General features: G+C 40.1%; 2 protein-coding genes across 4 annotated transcripts; both read left to right on the top strand.

Annotated features, from left to right (window-relative positions):
- Positions 1 to 724: 724 nt before the first annotated feature.
- LOC109523244 (claudin-14-like) lies at positions 725 to 3,412 on the top strand. Of its 3 annotated transcripts, none has more exons than XM_019882259.1 (4): positions 725 to 792; positions 1,050 to 1,257; positions 2,143 to 2,404; positions 2,514 to 3,412. In XM_019882259.1, exons 3-4 carry the CDS (start codon positions 2,171 to 2,173, stop codon positions 3,018 to 3,020), a joined length of 741 nt encoding a protein of 246 aa, XP_019737818.1. In that variant the 5' UTR covers positions 725 to 792; positions 1,050 to 1,257; positions 2,143 to 2,170; the 3' UTR covers positions 3,021 to 3,412. The 3 variants fall into 3 exon arrangements, with proteins under 3 accessions (XP_019737818.1, XP_019737819.1, XP_019737817.1); XM_019882260.1 differs by lacking the exon at positions 725 to 792 and adding an exon at positions 814 to 879; XM_019882258.1 differs by lacking the exon at positions 725 to 792 and adding an exon at positions 887 to 974.
- Positions 3,413 to 5,705: 2,293 nt separating this feature from the next.
- Positions 5,706 to 14,339, top strand: LOC109523245 (high-affinity choline transporter 1-like). The gene is made up of 9 exons (XM_019882262.1): positions 5,706 to 5,951; positions 7,192 to 7,412; positions 7,488 to 7,601; positions 8,783 to 8,938; positions 9,233 to 9,381; positions 9,475 to 9,618; positions 9,780 to 9,933; positions 10,944 to 11,161; positions 11,430 to 14,339. Exons 2-9 carry the CDS (start codon positions 7,229 to 7,231, stop codon positions 12,078 to 12,080), a joined length of 1,770 nt encoding a protein of 589 aa, XP_019737821.1. The 5' UTR covers positions 5,706 to 5,951; positions 7,192 to 7,228; the 3' UTR covers positions 12,081 to 14,339.
- The last annotated feature ends 6,542 nt before the right edge of the window (positions 14,340 to 20,881 follow it).

The following is a 20,881-nucleotide window of genomic DNA, read 5'->3' on the forward strand; positions in this document are numbered from 1 at the left end:
TGGAGATCGCAAATGACGGCGGCCTTAAAAGTACGTTCGAAACTACTGGATCAAAGTTATGGCTGAATACTCTGAGATCGCCACAATAGCACTGTTGCTATTTCCGACATCCTACCTGTGTGAAGTGGGGAGTTTCTGCAGCAACGGCGACTAAAACAAAATTACGAAGTAGACTGGACATAAACCACACACTTGAGGTGTCATTGTCTCCTATTACCCCGAGATGGGACTGTCTGATTGCAGAAAATCAAGCTCGGGGGCTGTGGTGAGTCGTCATTTTCATGCACTTTGAATTTGCGTTGTATCATATTTTGAAGGCATTAAACATTACCAGAGCGATAAGAGTGTTGCGGCCAGATTAGACGCTCCTTGTGTTTATTATTATATTTCGAAAACACCACAGTTTTCATGCAGCTCATACCATATTATTTTGTTGTATTAATTCGCCACACCTTAAATGCCGGTCCCTGAAAATATTGTCTGATTTAAACCGGTCCTTGGGGCAAAAAAGGTTGGGGACCCCTGTTCTAGTTGTTGAACGATTGTACAAATATGCGTTATATCATTTAACTGAGCGCGATGAACTTTATACAGAATGTGATATTCCTCTTTGAAAGTGCTAACAACATTTTGGCAGGTGCCAAATTTAGCTTGCCACTGTTGTGAAACTACCGAGTCATTTCTCAAGATTCTTTTCTCCTTGACCTTTTGTTCAAAACACGCAGCAGGAGGTAAATGCTTAACTTAACTGAGCGAGTTGTGCTGCTGTGAAATTCCCACAGCAAGTGCGAGGTGAGCTCGTGTCACATCATATCAGAAATGATACTATCGGTCAGACTTTAGCAGGGGGCATAATACTTGAACACCACCTTTATAAGTGTGAGCATTTTCAAAGTTTGTGGTTTGTATCAGTACAGTAATCCAAGCTTGGCTGGTTTCTGTCAATGTTTAATTTCTTCTCTCCGGAGGCGGGGGTGAGGATGTTAGCAATAGACTAGAGTAGCGTGCCCTCCTGAGAGAAGCTTTAAACTGAACACTGCTCTCATTAGTTACAGATGCAGACACCTGCCACTCAGCGGAGACTGATGCCAGAATAGTCTCAGCTCCTTCGCTTCACACTTGAGGAATAGCTCAGAGTCCGTGACGAAATGTAAGCTCGCTGGAATTCACTGTACTACCGGGGACAGTGTCCTTAACTGGAAGAGTCAAGTACATCTACAAGCCTGAGGGACTCAAAAAATGCATCTGTCGTCAAAGGTACTTTTTAGTCCATATAGCCTTTTTTCTGTATTTTAGATATAAGTAGGTTCGCCCATCCAGTAAAATGACAGCTGTATGAAACATTTTACCGAATGCAAATGCACTGTTGGGGTATTGTCATCGAGGTACAGATTGAGCACCTGTTGTAATGTTGAAGATTTGTTGTGTCAAACTGAAATTAATCATACTGAAAGGTGTCCTAATGTTTTCTTAAACCATTTATCCTGTACAGAATGACAAATGATTGAAACCCAAACCCAGCTAAGAGTGAGAGGTAGAGTCCACCCCCATCAATTATTATTTTATTCAGCGTCACATTCGAGGTAGCACAGTGGACTAGAATTTAGCATGTCTGCCGCTCAGTTCATAGGTTTAAATCCGAACACCGCCTTCCCTGTATGTAATTTGCATGTTCTTCTTGTGCTGGTGTTTTTCACTCTGGCTGCCTCCGACGTTCCAAAAACATGAATGTTGTCAATTGAAGACTTTGAATTGTCCATCGGTGTGAATGTGAGTGTGAAGTCTATATATGATCTGCGATTGGCCTGGCTCCAGCTCACCCGCAACCCCAAAGAGGACAAGCGGCATTGAAAATGGTGCATACAGTATTGCCGTAAAATGTAGAAGACAGCCACAGTGCAGAAACAATGTGTCTCAATATGCAGTCGTACTACACTGCAAATGTCACCCACAATAATAAACACATTACTCGATTTAATACCTCTCTAAAAGTGTTGTGAAACAATGCATCGACAACATTTTTCATAGACATTGTTAGATTATGCACATGTAGCTGACGTTGTAGTTGGTGAATGCACTTACCAATATCCTTCTGTGCTCATCATCTGCTTGGCATTTGAAACTACATGTGGAACTTTGCAGCTTGGGAGTCCTTACACGTGAGTCAAACATGGCCAACACTGCAGTCCAGCTCCTCGGTTTCGTCTTGAGCCTGCTTGGGTTTGTGGGAACTGTAGCTGCCACTCTGCTCCCACACTGGCGATGCTCAGCCTACATCGGTTCAAACATCATCACGGCCACTGCCTACATGAAAGGCCTGTGGATGGAATGTGTATGGCACAGCACGGGCATCTATCAGTGTGAGCTGTATAGATCTTTACTGGCGCTGCCACAGGACATGCAGGTACAGTACTGCCTCTGTACACTTTAGTTAGAGCTTGTAAGTTTCTTCATTAGAATCAAGCTGAAAAGAATCATGTTGCGTAAAATGTTTTTTTGTTCCTCATAATTAGGCTGCCCGTGCACTCATGGTGCTCTCCTGTGTCACCTCCGTCCTGGCAATTGTGGTTTCTGTGATGGGGATGAAGTGCACCTACTTTGCCCAAGGCTCATTAATCAAGTCCCCCTTAGTCATGAGCGGAGGGATATGTTTTCTCTGTGCCGGTTTACTCTGCTTGACCACGGTGTCCTGGACCACCAATGATGTCATCACAGATTTCTATGACCCCTTCCTTCCAAGTGGCATGAAATACGAGATCGGCCTGGCGGTGTATCTCGGTTACGCATCAGCCTGCCTCAGTTTGTGTGGAGGACTGGTCCTGTGCTGGAGCAGCAGCGGTGCGCGGCCGCAGAGGCGTCCCCAAAGGCAAAGGAGTCAGCCGTCATCCCCTCCTCCTTACATCAACAACACTTGTCCAGCGGCTCCTCCCTATAATCCTACAGAGGCTCTCAAGGGCAATCGTGCACCCTCACTTTGCTCGGCCTCCAGCAGTGGTTACAGACTGAATAATTATGTATAATGTTTGTGTGGAAATCATGTTTAACACCAGCTCACCTAAGCATCACATGGAACTGAAATACAGTACTGAATGACAACAGTCAAGTGAACTTTTCAGGAGAAACTCAGCCCATCACACTGCAACGTGGGTAAAGTACCACCAGTGGGCAGCATTTCGCCACCCAAGTTGTACTGCTGTAACAGTACTGTTGAAGCGCTCATTTTATTCTGGTATTTAGATTGAAATACAATCCGAAAGACACTGCATACTGCTTAATACTGTCCGTTTTAGGAATACTTTGTAGCTCGGTAAGATCAGGAAAAATATTCATGTAGATTTGTTTTGGGTGGTTTACTTCACCACGTCATTGGACAACATTAAAGTGTGTCCCTTAAATGCCATCATTTCATCTATCATTTTCTTGATGCATATAATTTTGTTTCACTGACCCAATCATTGTACTATATATATATATATATATATATATATACCGTTTTAGGAATACTTTGTAGCTCGGTAAGATCAGGAAAAATATTCATGTAGATTTGTTTTGGGTGGTTTACTTCACCACGTCATTGGACAACATTAAAGTGTGTCCCTTAAATGCCATCATTTCATCTATTATTTTCTTGATGCATATAATTTTGTTTCACTGACCCAATCATTGTACTATATATATATATATATATATATATATATATATATATATATATATGTATATGTTTATGTTTAACCTGATTCCTCTCGTCTCTCATCGATAGGGCTGCAGATGTCTACTTAACATGCTTTTATGGATAACGCGACCAGTGTTTTCCATTCACCACACTTTTCCATCTCGTTGGTTATATTGCACACCTTTCAACACGACACGTTTTCATCAAGCAGACACAACTCTCTTTGAATTAAAGGCCTAAACCTATTTGGCACCTCCCAAAACCGATTTGGCACCTCCCATTATAGAAGAGCTTTGCAAAAAGGACCAGAAGTTTCCCAGTCAGTGAACTTCCCAACAAAGCAACAAACTAGACAGTTTGCAAGTTCTGCTTTGGAGGCAAGTGAGTTTATGTGAAATGATTTTGGCATCGGTGCCTGGTGATTTTGTCTAATGGTTGACTTCTGAGTGAACTTGTCATGCACACAACGCTTGAACAGCTCCAACAGAATGACATTTTTCGAGTCATCTCGATCTTTAACTGCGTTGCCTCTCTCTTGCAAACTCCACCAGACTGAGACTCATTCTTTTTCGGTGTCCGAAATTGTTGTTGACAGTCTGTGGCATGCACTTCATCATCAAAACAAAGAATGGCCTCCTGCGCAGCTTTGTAATCGGAACTTTGATCAACAGATGAAGCAATAAAAAGTATAAAACAGTCATTCACCTTTTTCCAATTAAAAGAATCAGTTCTGTCATTTTCCGTTTGAAAGCCTCTACAAATGTAGCCATATTAACAAGCTTGAAATAGTGACCAGAAAATTACGTATTGCAGTATGTTTAGTTTTTGATCCCAGACAAGCCACTAATTAAAAGAAGAATCGTCTTTAGCTGTATATGTCATGCATATACACAGCCACAAAACGTTACCTCTGAATTCGACCCATCACAGCAGTAAAAACTGCACACACCGTTAGTGCCACACACTGAAGCGGGAGAAGTTTGGGGTATCACTGCCTTGCTCAAAGACACCGCAGTAGTGTTTCCCCAGCAGTGTTGTGGGTGGATGGTTTTGAACAAGTGTCTACACGGAGGCAAGCAATCTTATCTACTTGGCCACCACTGCCCAATTGTTTCCCAAGACAAATACTGTAGTCATATGGACCAAAACTCTGAACTGATCAGCTGAAAGGTTTGCTTAAAATTAGTTGGGAGAATAAAAACAAAACAACAGCCCACTATTATTTCATCGCCTGGTACAATGAGTTAGCATCCCTGATTGAGTGTAAACAAATGATGACCAACTACTTTATTGTTATTTTTTTTACAGTGTTGCAAGTAGTGTCTTCAAGAAAGAACATTGACTAACCACCTGTAGCACACACGACCCACCCAAATAAGAGTCAAGCCATTGTTTTCTCCCATTACCACCACCTCATAAATTCTCTGACATGACATTCAGTGCTCTGAACTTAAGTGTTAAACCTAAGACTTCGTGGTGCGGATCTAAAACGATTGATTCACAGCTGCTGACTTAAAGTGGCCCATAAAATTGGGAACATGGACACGCAAATCATTCAACTTGACCATTTTATAACCAGAGTATTGCGAGTGCTTTGACATAGTTGAGCAAGCGAGGCCAGTCCAGTGATTATGAATCAAGGCTGAAAAGTAACCAAGTGAACATTTCATCCTGTTGCCAATATGATGTTCACATATTGGAAAGCTTTGCAGACAAGGCTGGGCGTCACGCCACTCTCTATGCTTTGCAGACAAGGCTGTGCGTCACGCCACTCTCTATTAGGTGCTATTTTGGTCCTACCCTGGAAGACATTCATCCAGCATCTACCCACCCTGACAGCATCCAATAAACCCACCACTCCCATTCATCTCCACACCCACGACAAACCACCCCCACCCACCTTTTCCTCTCTCTCACTCCCTCCCCATCTCTCTCTCTCTTTCTCTCTCTCTCTCTCTTTCTCTCTCTCTCTCTCTCTCTCTCTCTCTCTCTCTTTCTCTTTTTTTTCTCACTCACACACGTATTTCCCACTCACACACACACACACACACACACACACACACACACACACACACACACACACTCGTATTTCCCACAGATGTGCCAGGGATTTGGAGACTTCAAAACACTGTAAGATAATCGGGCTTGGACTTTCAACACCAGTGCAAGGTGAAATATAACTTCTGTCCATCAGGCAACTTTGATACAATTTTGGAACCTCCTTATTCCTGCTTTTGACTGTGGGCGTCAAGTCATTCATATTCCTTGAAAGAAAAAGGTGAGCTGATGATTTCACTTTATTTTCCACTTCCTGAGCTGTTATGTGTTGGTCTACAAGTAGCCAAAGTGACAAATGTTGATTTTAAACATGGATCAATCGTGTTTTGCCGCACCTGAGAAATCACAAGGTCGGCGTAACAAGGAGCTGCGACTCAGGTCTGATTCTTAGGCTGCGGCACATTGGAGTTCAAACAATAGCTCTATCGTAACTTCTCTCTTGGATTGAATCAATCAGATCATATTCCATTTTACTTAACTAAAATGTACACAACTAAAGAAAACTATGTGGGTCTTTTTCTTAAAAGCTAAATATTTAATGGATTCTGAATTGCTCCATGTCCATTTTGGATTTTGTTCATAAAATTAAAGGGTGAAAAGAAATGCATTAGCCATAGAACTACAAGGAAATTTACATTTTAATGGCAAAATATATATTTTTGTAGCCTCATCTGCAGCATATGAGAGTTCAAACCTTTGTTGTGTGTCTTCATTTTGAGGAGCAAGATATAAAATTGAACTTTTTTCCAATAATAATATAAGAGTTATAATAGAAAAGGAATGTGTTTTATAGCGGGGGTTAATTTGCACTGCAATTGCTGAAAGAGATTGTAAATGATGTGCATCATATTGTGCAAGCATCAGAAATGTTCAATTTTTTCATGTTAGTTAAATAAACCAAAATATTTACAGAAAGCATTTTATTAAGTTGTCTTTCTTCGATGCATTTTGTAATAAGGGATTATATACACAGTGCACAAGATATTAGAAAACCTTGAAATACCTTTTCGAACTATGTTCTACACGCATACAATAGTGTAAAATACCCCCACAAATGTGGTCCATTGATTCCAAAGGACATTGGTCAATGTGCACAAGCAAAAAAGTTGGTGTGTTTTGTTGTTTGCATCAAATTAATTAGATTTTACGATAAAAAGTGTTTTTTGTTCACTGAGGGGAAAAAAAAGCTTGCTTTTCACATTGGGTGTTAGAGTCACTGGCTGTGGACCTCATGTGCAGTTAATGTTTATTTGTGATGTGAAAATGGTGTGCTCTTGTTCTTATGTGAGCACACTTTTTGAGCAGGGTTGGGTTTCTTGCTATACTTATTAAGAGAACTTGTCTCAAAACATTAAGTCATCCTTGACCGCTATTAAAGGTGACGTATATATTTGGACTGAATACATGTAGAACTGTCAATCTATATTTCTTTCTTCCATTTCTTTTTGTCTGTTGTGCAGTAGTTTTCTCAATGAGCACTTGAAGACACGGACCAAGATGACCGTCCATGTTGAGGGTATAGTGGCCATTGTGGTTTTTTATCTGGTGATTCTGTTCGTGGGCATTTGGGCGGCGTGGAAGAACAAGAATTCCGGAGTGGGTGATGGCGGCGACCGGAGTGAGAGCATCATGGTCGGTGGCCGGGACATTGGTTTGTTTGTGGGTGTATTCACAATGACCGGTGAGTAGACCCACTTTGTTACCATAGAAACAACCAATGGTGGTGAAACAACCAATCGTGTCTTTTTTTTTCCAGCTACTTGGGTGGGTGGAGGCTACATCAATGGGACAGCTGAGTATGTCTACTTGCCTGACTATGGCTTGGCTTGGGCCCAAGCACCCTTCGGCTACGCTCTCAGCCTTGTTCTAGGTAACATCTACTATTTACCATGTGTAATTAGGCTCGCTCCTTACTGGTTGGTTAAAAAGCATTCACAGGGCAGAAAACATTTTACCAATCGTAACTGTTTTACAATTGTAAAAATAGGTTAACCGCTGTCAATTTGTTGCATTCGCCCTGCTCTGTGCCAAATCCTCTGTATGTCTGCCTGCACGCAGGCAGCCCAGCCCCTTTGCGCTGCCGCTGCCTGTCCTGATCAGGCCGCACCGCAAGTTATAAAAATGTCAACTACAACGGATACTCCCGAGACTCCACCGCATCCTCAAAAGTGGAAACGGCAACAAAAATATTGACGAGAATGGGAGGAGGCAAATCCTTGGTTTGACCGTGTGTTTGGAACTATAAAGCAAAGGGGAAAGTTTGTCAGAGAACTTTTTCTGTGGTTTTCTGTAGTTCAGTAAGTTCAGCCTTGAAGATGTATACACACAAGTTTACACGTGTTTCATTTTTTTAAATTCCTCTTAAAGTAAAAGTGTCCTCAGTTGTTACATTTAAAGCATTTTATAGGCTATTTAATTTAAGTATTGTCCTCTTTCAATTAAAGTGTCCCCAGACAGGCTTTGTTTCATTTACAGCACGTTCTGTGTATACCAGGCCAGGTCTATATGTTCAAGTTCAGGCTATTAAGTCTTTCATAATTTTTACAAGTGTTCCAGTACAAATCTTTGTTTAATTTATAGCACTTTTTTAATAGCCAATAGGCTATACTCGGGTTCAGGCTACTTCCGTCTATTAAAAAAAATAAATAAATAATAATAACAATGTTTATTGCTAATAAAGCACTTTAAACTTTAAGTACGTCGAAATGATCTCCTTCCTAACTGACCATCAGGTGACCCCAGGGCCCAGAAGCTAATATGACATGTCAGTTAAATCAAAGCATTTGTTTTTTCATCTAAAAAAATACAAGCGGTACTGTGGATGACTGGTTAGCACGTCCGCCTCATGGTGCAAGGTTCGATTCCGGCAAGGCATTGCAGTACATGTTTTGATGATTGGCTGAGATAAATACAAGGTTCTGGGTAATAGTGACGCATGTGGCTTCCATTTGTCCCAAGCCATTAGTTAGTAAGGTGTTTGAGTTGTGTCAAGTCCTTTAATATACACATTTTACAATGATCTGTCGTGACATCATTTCTAATTTATTCCAGGTGGTCTTTTTTTTGCCAAACCCATGCGATCCCGTGGCTATGTCACAATGCTGGATCCTTTCCAACAGCTCTATGGAAAGAGGATGGGGGGTCTGCTTTTCATCCCTGCTGTCATGGGTGAAATCTTCTGGTCTGCAGCCATTTTATCTGCCTTGGGTAGGTGATTTTTAAATACTATCTGTCTAGACCAGTGATTTGCGACCACTATGTCACCGCGCATTTGTGTGATCATTAGATGTACTGTGTAAATTTATCCCTCTTCACTTAATTGATACGAAAATTATTGATTTGCTACAAATGTCATATAATCATATATAAATTTTGGTGGGGAGGGGGACATAGTTGTTTGGTGTTCTGTGAGATTTATCTTCAAGAATATGTGTTTCGTCGCGATAAAAGTTGGTAAATACTGATATTGACGAGTTTCTTTTTAACAATATTGTCCCACAGGGGCCACTCTGAGTGTGATCGTGGACATAAACATCAACATGTCAGTCGTGATCTCAGCCCTGATTGCGATCTTCTACACTCTTCTGGGAGGACTCTACTCTGTTGCTTACACAGACGTAGTTCAGCTCTTCTGCATCTTTGTGGGTTTGGTGAGTTCCACAGTCAAACAAAATGCCAGAAACATGACACAGATTATCAATTAACTGTTGCGATATTTTCATTCGATGTCATCTGACCATCAGTGGATCAGTGTGCCTTTTGCATTGTCCAATCCTGCCGTGTCAGACATCAGCGTGACAGCCAAGGAGGCAATCCACCAGTCACCCTGGCTGGGGAAAATTGACCCTGGAGACAAATGGCTCTGGGCAGATAATTTCTGTTTGCTGGTAAGTTACAGTATACCTGGCTTCAGGAAGATCCATCATGCCAACCAGTAAATCTCTATAGGATTGATGTTTATTTTGGGGGCGGGAGCAATTGCAATTATCGTACTTCATGTGATAAAAAACTCTATAAGACGTGAATACAATTGTATTTCTGTTTCTAGATGTTGGGGGGGATTCCCTGGCAGGTCTATTTTCAACGGGTTCTTTCTGCCTCTTCAGCTACCTACGCCCAGGTCCTTTCCTTCCTCGCTGCTTTCGGCTGTTTGGTCATGGCAGTTCCTTCCATCCTCATAGGAGCTATAGGGGCATCCACTGGTAAATACACACTGCCATATGTGCTGGGTCCTTAGTTTGCTTTCATCTGAACTGAGGTATTCTTAAAGGATGGAATGGGAGTTTGAAAAAAATTACTTTGAACATTTCTGGAGAAAATGAATGAACTTCTGTGTCATTTGCCAGTTACCTTGCCCATTGGCGCTGTACCATGGTGGAAGTTTGCACGGGTGTCGCTCAACGGGTGTGCCAGGGCACACTAGTTGGGAATCATTGCTCTATACCATCCTCTCTCAAATTCAAATTTAGGAAGAATATGAACATGTCAAAATCTCTCAGTCATAATGAATTATCACAAAACAATCCAGGAATCACAACCTTCATCACAAAAGGACATTTCAATCAAAGGAAAAATGTTGCCGCGCGGGGTTGTTTACAGCATCCAAGCTTACATCAGATGTGTAAATGTAGACGCCAACTGTGACTCGAGGGTAAACAAGTGGCAGAAGCATCGGGCCACGGCATGCACAGAGCCATCAAAACACGTACATTTAGTGAATATTACATCTGAAGACGAGCTAATTAATCCAGCTCGTCTGAAGCTGTTTCATGTACTGTATAACCATGCAGCATTAACCAACCTTTGCTTGTTTGGAGAATGTACACCTCTACAGAATGAAATTAATTTTCAAAACGTGGCATAGAAAATACGTCACAAGCTGGGAGAGTAAAGAAAGTCAGAGAACAGCAGTGGAGTCAAACCTGCAAGCCAGCTTACACCTATCGTACAGTCACTGTAAAATTAGAACCTCAAATTTATGCTTATTTTAACATACAGTGTACGAGCAATGTAATCTACCAACTTTATCATCTTCCATCGGGGCAGGTATTGTAATATTAATATGGTGCTTGCTGTTAATGACTTACTGAATTGCAATACAGTATTGTACATAATGAATTCCACAGCCCTCTACACCACAAATCCACTACAATTTGCTGACTCCTGCAAACATGATCACAAATGCAGTTCAAATGTTCATCTTCATCTCTAGACTGGAACCAGACGTCTTATGGGGCCCTCCCTCCAAAGGATAAAGACGAATCCGACATGATCCTTCCCATTGTGCTACAGCACCTCTGCCCACCTTACATCTCCTTCTTTGGCCTGGGAGCAGTGTCAGCTGCCGTCATGTCATCCGCAGATTCCTCCATTCTCTCGGCCAGCTCCATGTTTGCCAGGAACATCTATCAACTTGCATTTCGACAGTCGGTAAGACCGCGATCCGGTTGTTACAAATTGGAGCATTTTGCACAAAGTCTTTGCACCAGTAATACTGTATGTCGTCATTCATGTAGCAGTTTCAGTTTGTTACTTATATGTCTTGTCTTAAATCATGAAAATACACTATGTTCATTATTTTTGATAGAGTAGTCAAATCACTCCATATCAATCTAACCAATGAGCCAAGTCAAACAAATATCTCATCCAGGACTTGATGGATACATATTCCGTTGATCCTTCTCTAATTATGCCCTAGGCTTCGGATCGTGAGATTGTCTGGGTGATGCGTCTCACTATCTTCGTGTTCGGAGCCCTTGCCACAGCCATGGCTTTGTTAACAGGAACAGTATATGGCCTGTGGTACCTGAGCTCGGACCTGGTCTATGTCATAGTCTTTCCCCAACTTCTCAGTGTCCTTTTCGTCAAAGGAACAAATACCTACGGCTCAGTGGCTGCCTACGTCTTTGGACTTTTGCTCCGAATTGGCGGAGGCGAACCCTATTTAAAACTTCCTCCCTTCATCTATTACCCTGGATGGGTGATCCAGGAGAAGATTCACCACCTCACCGGTGACGTCGAGTATTTTGTCCAGCAGAGATTCCCATTCAAGACAGCGGCCATGGTGGCATCCTTTTTGGCAAATGTGGTATTTTCCTACCTGACAAAGTACATATTCGAAAGTGGCACACTGTCACATAAGTATGACTTCTTCGATGCTGTGGTCTCCAAACACAGCAAGGAGATCATGGACAAGGCCACACTGGTGAGCCATGATAATATCATCCTCTCAGAGATGACGCCCGTCAAACAAGCACTCGGTGCATCCCTCGCAGCGACCTTCACCAACAGAGAGGTCCTAAGTAATGATGAAGTGTCAAGTCCGGAGGAGTTTCAAGATGAAAACTAGGCAGTAAAAGGCACAGCACCAAGAAAAGTCACTACTGCCACACTAGGATTCAAACCAATAGAGATCTACGATGGCTTCCACGTGACCCTACATATTTTATTTGATGCTAATAATGTTAGGGTTCCAAAAGTCAAGAATGTTTCCACGACTGGTTGGAACGCTTCAAAGGTAAGACCTGAGGAATTGGAGATTGGAACAATCTTCTGAGTCTACAATTCCAATGGTCAAATGGCCAATTTCATTGTAAATGAAGGGTGTTGTTTTGCTGTCTGTATTCCTATTGTGTGTAGCAGAGAATATTCCATGAATCAAAATGTATTGTCCAAACCGAATGGTCGGTTTTCTCCTCATGAACTCAAGCTTCCAGTGTGGTGGCAACCAATCATGAAGGATCCTTACTTGACTTTGGAACATCTGATGCCTCCTCCGTATTGAGTATTCCTTCCCTCCAACCGGAGAGGTGACTGTTGACCAATTGCGTCAAGCATCATGTTTTAAAGGAATATTCTCACTACAGTCATAGTTAAGTGCCACTATTTACATGTGATCAAAGGGAAGTTGACATACTTATTCTTCTAATTTAGGTGGGTTTTGAGAATAGTGCAATACTATACCAAGGAAATGTCTCTGTCTCTGTGGTGTGTCGACAAAGTGTGTCAGAAAAGTTCCGGGAGCCGTGTCACAAGAGCTAGATTTCAAACCCAAACTAGTTTCCCTATTCATTGTGGGCCAGAAGATAAACCACCAAGTCTACAAAGAGATTCCAGGCGATGCAAGAGTGGTACCAAGCCAATTCGTGACTGCTTCACCATGACAACGCACCTGCTCACAGTGCCATCCAAAAGTTCATGGCTCAGAGGAAAATCCCCATGAGGACTTACCTGACCTGGCTCCATGGAATTTTTATCTCATTTTTCCCCCAGGCTCAAAACGCAAGGAGTCATTAAGGGGACCCGTTTTGAAAATGTGGGCAGCATCAAGATGGCCGTGATGTCAACTGTGGAGGATCCAGGACCAATCCTTCCAAGAGTGCATGAACACGCGGCAGAGAAGGCTGAGAACATGTGTTCGACTCCATGGAGATTACTTTGAAGGGGAAAACCAAGATTGCAATTTGAAAATATATTTTGTGCCGCCAGTCCTGGAACTTTGATGACACACGTATTATGTGTTTGTGTTGAGCAAGAGTAAAATACAATAATGTGCAAAAGTCACAAGCAGCATTTATGTATTGTTTTACCAATTTAATAATGACAACAGTGTATAGCATAACTACAACGTCAAGTGCTAATAAAAGGGTGAAAAAAGCGGCACGTTATATTTGTGTTAATTGTCCACCTGCTTGTTACTTTCAGATTTGTGGCGTCTGGTGCCTTAGTGATTCTGACTATTGATGGCATTGCTGGACAGAAATTAAGTAAATTCCTATATCTGCGCCTTTCTGTGGATGCAATGGTTTCTTCCTTAGCACATGCACCGTATCTCTATTAAATGCTATGAATGTAGAATTATGAATCCGACTTCTCTGCATAATCTGGCGAGCAAAGTTGTTCAAAAGCAAAATGATTGCTGACAATTAAGATAATTAAAACAACAATGCTTAGAGTTGGTCTATATTTTTTGCACAGTGCTGCACTATATAGTATATCAACTTGTCCTGAGTTCCATTTGCATCGACAAAGAGTTAGTTTATGAATAGAGCAATAATATGTTTAGTACCGTTATCCATGTTATACAGATATACCAGTATGTAATACTGAACATATAAGTTATAGTAGATGGATTTTTTCTTGTATTCACAATTAAGCTCTTAAAACACCAAACATTACATTTGCAGTAAATCCTCATCCAGACCTCATGCGAACAAACCGTGACCAAAGTAGATGGTTACATATGAGATACATATAGTCACCAAATAATGTCTGGTGTTCAACTTTTCTGTGAAAGAATTATAATGTATGTCGTGTTTTACAAATGTTTCATTTTCCAAGCATTTCAGTCCTTTATATGTGAATCTATATGACACAAATGATGTCTGTAATCACATGATTTGACGTATGCTACTAAAATGTCTGTAAATCCTCGCTAAATATCTGCATATTGAAAAGAATGGAGCATCAGAAAAGATTATTCTTCATTGTATGCAGTATTTCAATGTTGTATTGGTGTTGTTTTGGGGTTTTTTTTAGGACTTCTTGGAGGCTTGTGTGCTTAGAATTTGCTTATAAAGCCCGGTTGCCATAGATTTGTGGCGATATTGAACAGACCAATATAATACTCTACAACAACAAAGTTAACGATGTATTCAGTCATACGATACAATAATACTGCTCAATGCCCAATAAAATACTGCTATAATGAAATATAGTACAGCAGTCTAACCCCACCAGCGTTAGCGATCAAACAGATGCACTGACATTTTGTTTCCAATTGCAGGGACTGACAAAGTAGTTTTTAAAAAAGATGGAAAAAAAATAAACATCAAGGGTTAGGCTAAAAGTTGCATTAAGGGCCAAAAGCAAAACAACGGGATGAAAGAATCGAAAATTGATGGGATGACGCATGGAACCTCTTTGCAATCACAGAGAGAGGATTTTATTTTGTTGGTAACATTAAAAAAAAAAGATATTGTGGGTATTTTAGACCATGATTATGAACTGATATGTTATACTCAATCAGAAATGCATTGTGTGTGTGTGTGTGTGTGTGTGTGTGTGTGTATATATATATATATATAATTTTAATTTATAATTTGTTGTGTGGTAATCAAAGCTTACTTATGTTGTTTTACTGAAAATAGTTAAAAGCTTCTAAATATACACCATCAGAGATTGGAACTTTTTGTTGACCTTGTTTTGAGATAGGTCTTTGTTTTTGTACTTTGTAATTTATTTTTTGTAGCACTCCATGTTGAGTATGTTCAGAAGAATATAAATAAAGCCATATAAATCATAAATATTTGATATAATGTATATTTTTTACATTAGTAATTCATTTTACACATAATTTTACATGATTTTTGGTAGTAAATTAATTTAAGCAACAAAAAAACTGAGGAGCCATTTGGAAGCCGAAAGCTGAGCCAAAAGAACCGGCTTTCTAAAAGGAGCCGGAATTCCCATCACTCCAGTCCATACTCTGCACAGATGTTTCGGTAGACTATGCCAGCCACCTGGTTATGGCGTTCCATGTAGGCTTTATATATATATTCATACATATATACATTCATATTCATTCATATATATATATTCATACATATATATATATATATATATATATATACACACACACAATACACATACATACACACACACTCTACAATAACTGTCACTGATGCTTGACATTTGTTCGACCAGTCTGCTCCTGCAGGTGGTTAGATGAGAGAGGAAAAGATTGTTTCTCCTGTTGGATTGTTTGTCAGCACTTGTCATCATTGATCCAACCAGGCCATCAATTAGTCCTCGGGACACTTGTTTAATGATCTGACAAAAAGTCTTCATTAAGGTGGATTGTTCAAGGTGGAACACACAATATGTTGGATTTACTTTTCCATTACTAAGCATCTGTAATGTTTCAGGACTTTTTTTTGTTAAATAGCATCTAGTTTGTTGGTAAAATAATCAAGATGTTATTATTTTGCAATTGTTCCTGTTGTCGTTGTAGGTCGCTTAGGTATTTGTCTCCTGTGTTGTATTTTGCCGTTGTCTTCTTTGAATATTGTGGAGCCACTTTCATCAGGTGGTAGCAATGACTGGGTTAGCAATGTTCCCTCTTTTTGGTCGCAGTAGTAATAAGTAGTACTGTTGGCACAACCCCATCATGTCTCTGAAAATTATAGGATTGAACACGCCCAAGAAAAATTCAGCTGAAAAAGTCTGAAAATGTCAAAATTCAAGAAACAAATCGATTCCGTGTAAAATGCAACACTGCTGTATTTTTGTGTGATGTGTTCTGTACACAGAAAAATGAAAGTCTTGTTAAGCGCTGCATAAAAATTCTGTTTCTTGACGTTGAATTACAAATGAAAATTTAGCCATGCACTCTGTATAAATGTAAAATTGTGATCATATGTTGTAGGATTAAATTATTTTGCAGACTCAAAATGTCCATCTGTATATTTTATCAATTTCACTGGTTCTATGTGTACAATGTTTAATTCTGCATCATGATAAACTGTGTCAATAATGGCACCTTTACAAAGTGAAAGTTTTAAATTAAACAAAATTTTGATGTCGCTAGAATTGTTGTCAAATTGTAGCAGTTCCAGACTGTATTTTTTTTTTTTTAATTAGTATTGAAAGTGCTCCATAAATAAAGGTGAGTTCAGTCTAACCCCCGAAATGTAAACACAGGGATATCGGAGATGGGTCACCATTCACCAGTTTAGGCTTTGCAGTTTTTGTATGCATATGATTCTCTTGCGACACGCTGAAGAAACAATGTTTCCCTGATGGCCTGGGATCGCCTCGGGATGGGACGGCTGAGGCAGCGAATAGCCATTAGTGTAACTGTCAACAAAATCTGCCACAGCACCAAATGATTTTTGCCTGCAGGTGACAGACATGAAATTGATGCAATTTTATATATATATATATATATATATATATATATATATAGCCATTTGTAAAACGAGAAACACAACACATAAATATATATATATATATATATATATATATAAACAGAATAGCATGTTAAATGTTAAATGCAACTAGCTCAGACAAAATTAATTAGTGGGCAACTGGTAAAATGGGGGTGTGGGGCAATTCTTTGCCTTTAATGGCTCTCATGGTAGGAATTCAATTGAATACTATTTTGTCAACCACATTCTTATTTTCAGGAGACCCTGTTATGAAAAAATATGTGCATAAATTGTGTGTGTGCTTGGAAATTCCACAGGTTTATCACCACAATCCTTTATCTGAACTCCTTGAAAGCCAAGCGTGTTGAAACTATCTGCAGTCCTTACACTCAAAGCAAAGCCCCAGGCTTCACCACTGTAACTCGATCCTTCTTGCTGCTTCCTGTGATGTATAAAATGACAGGTCATTCCCTGATCATCATTAGCTGTGTGCGCAATCATGCATGTATTCAGCCCTGCAGCACTGCTCATGATTTATTCTCACCTAATGACAGAAAATACTGTGTGTTATGTACAATTGGATCTTTTATGTTTTAATCACATACCGATATTATGAATCTGCATTAAACAACACAGCCAGCTTTCAATAGCTGCCGTAACCAAGCAAAAAAAAAAAAAAAAAAAAAAAATGGGTTCTAGTGAACGAGGAAGATGGTGTACCTGGTGAGTGCATTAACTTCTTAACAGGTGTTGAACTGTCAAACAAGATAGCATTTAGCATTAGCCAAAGTAATAACCCAAACACTGGTCACTAGATTGACGAGCAATGTTCAATTTTTTTTTTTTTTTTAAATAATCCACTAGACCCATTTATTAATATTGCGCCTAATAATGCAGTGTACCAAATGGTGCAAAAAATTTGGTTCAACTGGTAGTGGAGGTTGGTGAGCAGGGGTTCATGATTAAAGTTGTCCGACCATTCCCATCCAACAATCAATTTTATGTCATGTGTCCAGTTCAGGGTCAAGGTGAAAGATTACTGTAGCCGTGTCTGGATGACTCTGATTAAGAATTTGAAACCCTCGACAATCTACGTAACCACTCACACTCACGTTCACAGCAATAATTTAGTCTGTCATAAAGATATGTTGCATGTTTTTGGACTGAGGGAGGAAGCCATAGGCCTGACGTCTAATTATTAATTTATAACAAAAAAGCCCCATGTCGTATCAAGAATTTGTTCCAGTATGTCCATAAAACTACTTCAGATTGAATTACTAAATAATCTAAAAATATTACCTATGTAGGTTTTGTATTGTTTAAGCTCAGAGAAAATCACATCAAAACCGAGTCTTCTCATTGGAGCTAGTGCATGTCCTTCACCATCCTAATGCAAATGACCGTAATGGGAGCAAAACACTCCGGTAATATAGTGTATCTTGGCAGTAAAAATGGCAGTCATAAATTCACTCTCACTTAATTTAATGGCAGAAGATTTTAGGAGGGACGTGTAGATAGAAAAAAAAAGGTCCATAAAAGCATGGATGTTTGAGTTTGGTGTGTAAGAACTTTCCTGGCATAAATTCCCACCGACAAATTCCCAAATCTTGCAGAACATTTGTAAATGTTAAGGCAACCTTCCTATTTCTATAATAGAGGACCGAGACCACTTCCCAACAAATATGCTGTCTGAATCTGTAAATCAAGCTCTTTCCAGTGGCAGTGACTCGTTGGCTACTGAGTGTATGCAAATAGACTTTATACAGCAGATGGAGTATAAATACGCGCACACACACCCACTCACACTTAAGAGTTGCCAGAGCACATTTTATTAATGCTCTGTAGACAGGCACGTAAATTCTGTTAAGATTTATTGCAGATAGGCTTATGGGGAGAGTGTTCAAGCTCAGAAACCGCCGGTGCCTGGAAAATGACAAACGTATCAGACATAATACTGTGGTGCGTGTACGTGCGTGTACTCAACAAATATATTCGTCAAAATGATTATACCACATATATTCCACGTCATGTCTATGAATAATTTGTTCATGAAATATTTCTGATTAATCCACATATTCAGTTCGAAATCATTCTCGTTTATTTTGGTGGCATGGTGCTCTTGGCATATTCTTGAATGCAGATATTGCTACACTTCAAAAAGTGATTCAAAGCATCTAATTGTTTAACAGTCAATGCGGTTGTGGGCGAAATATATTTTTTGAAATGGAGATTGTTGAACTGAGATTTTAATGACGTATTGCATGCATGCAAATTTAGGATAAGCAATGTCATGATGTTCCTTTTTTACCAGGTTTAATTTGATTATGTAATGAAATTACGTTATTCGATGTTATCCAGATAATACCTTCGGACAGGTACAGTCATTTGGCTAGTAAGCCATACATGCATCTTGTCAGATGGCTGCAAATTAATGGAAGGCAACCAGACACCTAGCTTTCTGTGCCTACAAAAAAAAACATCCAGTACAGAGCTGTTTACCTCAGCCTGCATGTCTTCTTCCACCGCTCAGTCTTGCGTTTCTTTAGTTGCTGTTCATGCAGTCATTTGGTTGTCTACATGTTAAACATGGTACCGGTACTTGACTTTGCTATCGCTGTAATACTGAGTGACTGGCAACCAATATAGGGCGGAGTTTTTTGCGCCAATTCACCTTGGATGTCGGCTCCAGCTCCCCAAAAACCTGAACACTCTGAATTTGTTGCCAACCAATCACAGGGCAAAGACAGACAAACAACCATTCGTGCTCACACTCACAACTAGGGACAATTTAGAGTGTTCCATTAACCTGCCATGCATGTTTTTGGAAAGTGGGAGGAAACCGGAGTACCCAGAGAAAACCCACGCAGCCACATGTAAACTCCACACAGTGAAGGCTGGAGCCAGAGTCAAACCCTGCACCTCTGCACTGTGAAGCGGACATGCTAACCAGTCGCTCACCGTGCCCCTAACAAAATTCAATTGATTTCCAAGCACTTAACATGCTGTCTTGAATGAATGCTTTTAATGATGTCATTGAAGTAAATGGCTATTTTATTGATCATTCCTATCGTTCATTGGTTCACTTATAATCACCAATCTACTTTGAAGAATGACTGGCAAAAGGGGTCACTGTCCCGTGACAGGTTCTCAGCTTTCCTGAAAACAACTGATCACTGCAATGGCTTCCTCTATTGAACTGTGCTAAGTAATGAAAATGGCCTGTTTCCTCCTTTGATTCTTCATATTGATCCTGTCAGTGGTAAATTACTTGGCTCCAATTAAGCTATGTTAGGGCCAATGGAAGTGGGGATGGGGGGGACATTATAAATGTAGCAAACCATAATTTTGGTACATTTTGTGTGACTAAATCCCATCTTTAAAGTTAGGTTATTTAGAAATGATATATGGCATGTTGACTGTATATATCAGTGGAGATACTGTGTATAGCAGTGATTTCCACCTGGTGCGCCGGGGCACATTAGTGTGCCATGAGAACTCTTAACTTTAAGGTGTTCCGCAGGAAATTGTTGTTTCACTTAATAGGTCTAAAAATTCTGTATATAGAACAAATAATTTATCCTTGTTAATCTGTCTATGCCAGTGACTTATAGTTACAGACAGAACAAATAAATGATCTTAAATGGCGGAAAGTATGTAACTTGACATGTGTAGACAAGATATAAAACACACAATAAAACAATAAAATACACCAGAGGCTGAAACACATTTTGCTCTGACAGACCAATCAGAGGACGGAAAGATACAGAACCCATCAAGAAGATTTGGAATGTGATTGGTTCCAGAAACATTTACATTGTTGATATAATTCAAGTTACAAAGTAAATTGGCCTTCCATTTTGGCCAAAAGACTCACCCTGTTTTCCCACCACCGGTTTAGGTTGGATTCATTTATTATTCTCCGGAGGTGTGGCGGCACCTGTTGCAGCAAACAGCCACTGTTGTTGATTAGAAGTGACACGGACGGGAGGCCAACAGGGCAGAAACATTTATCTGGCTAACAAAGCTCTCGCAGGGCTCCTCCACTCGGCTCTCCTAATGCTTTACGACGCTGTCATTTAAAGATGACTTATTATTGGAGAAAGATTTCGCTTGCCAATATCACCCTTCATCACACTGACACGCACACGCGCGCACACACACACACACACACACACACACACACACACACACACACACACACACACACACACACACACACACA

Source organism: Hippocampus comes, unplaced genomic scaffold, assembly GCF_001891065.2.
Source record: "Hippocampus comes isolate QL1 unplaced genomic scaffold, H_comes_QL1_v1.1 scaffold111, whole genome shotgun sequence".
Taxonomy (NCBI): Eukaryota; Metazoa; Chordata; class Actinopteri; order Syngnathiformes; family Syngnathidae; genus Hippocampus; species Hippocampus comes.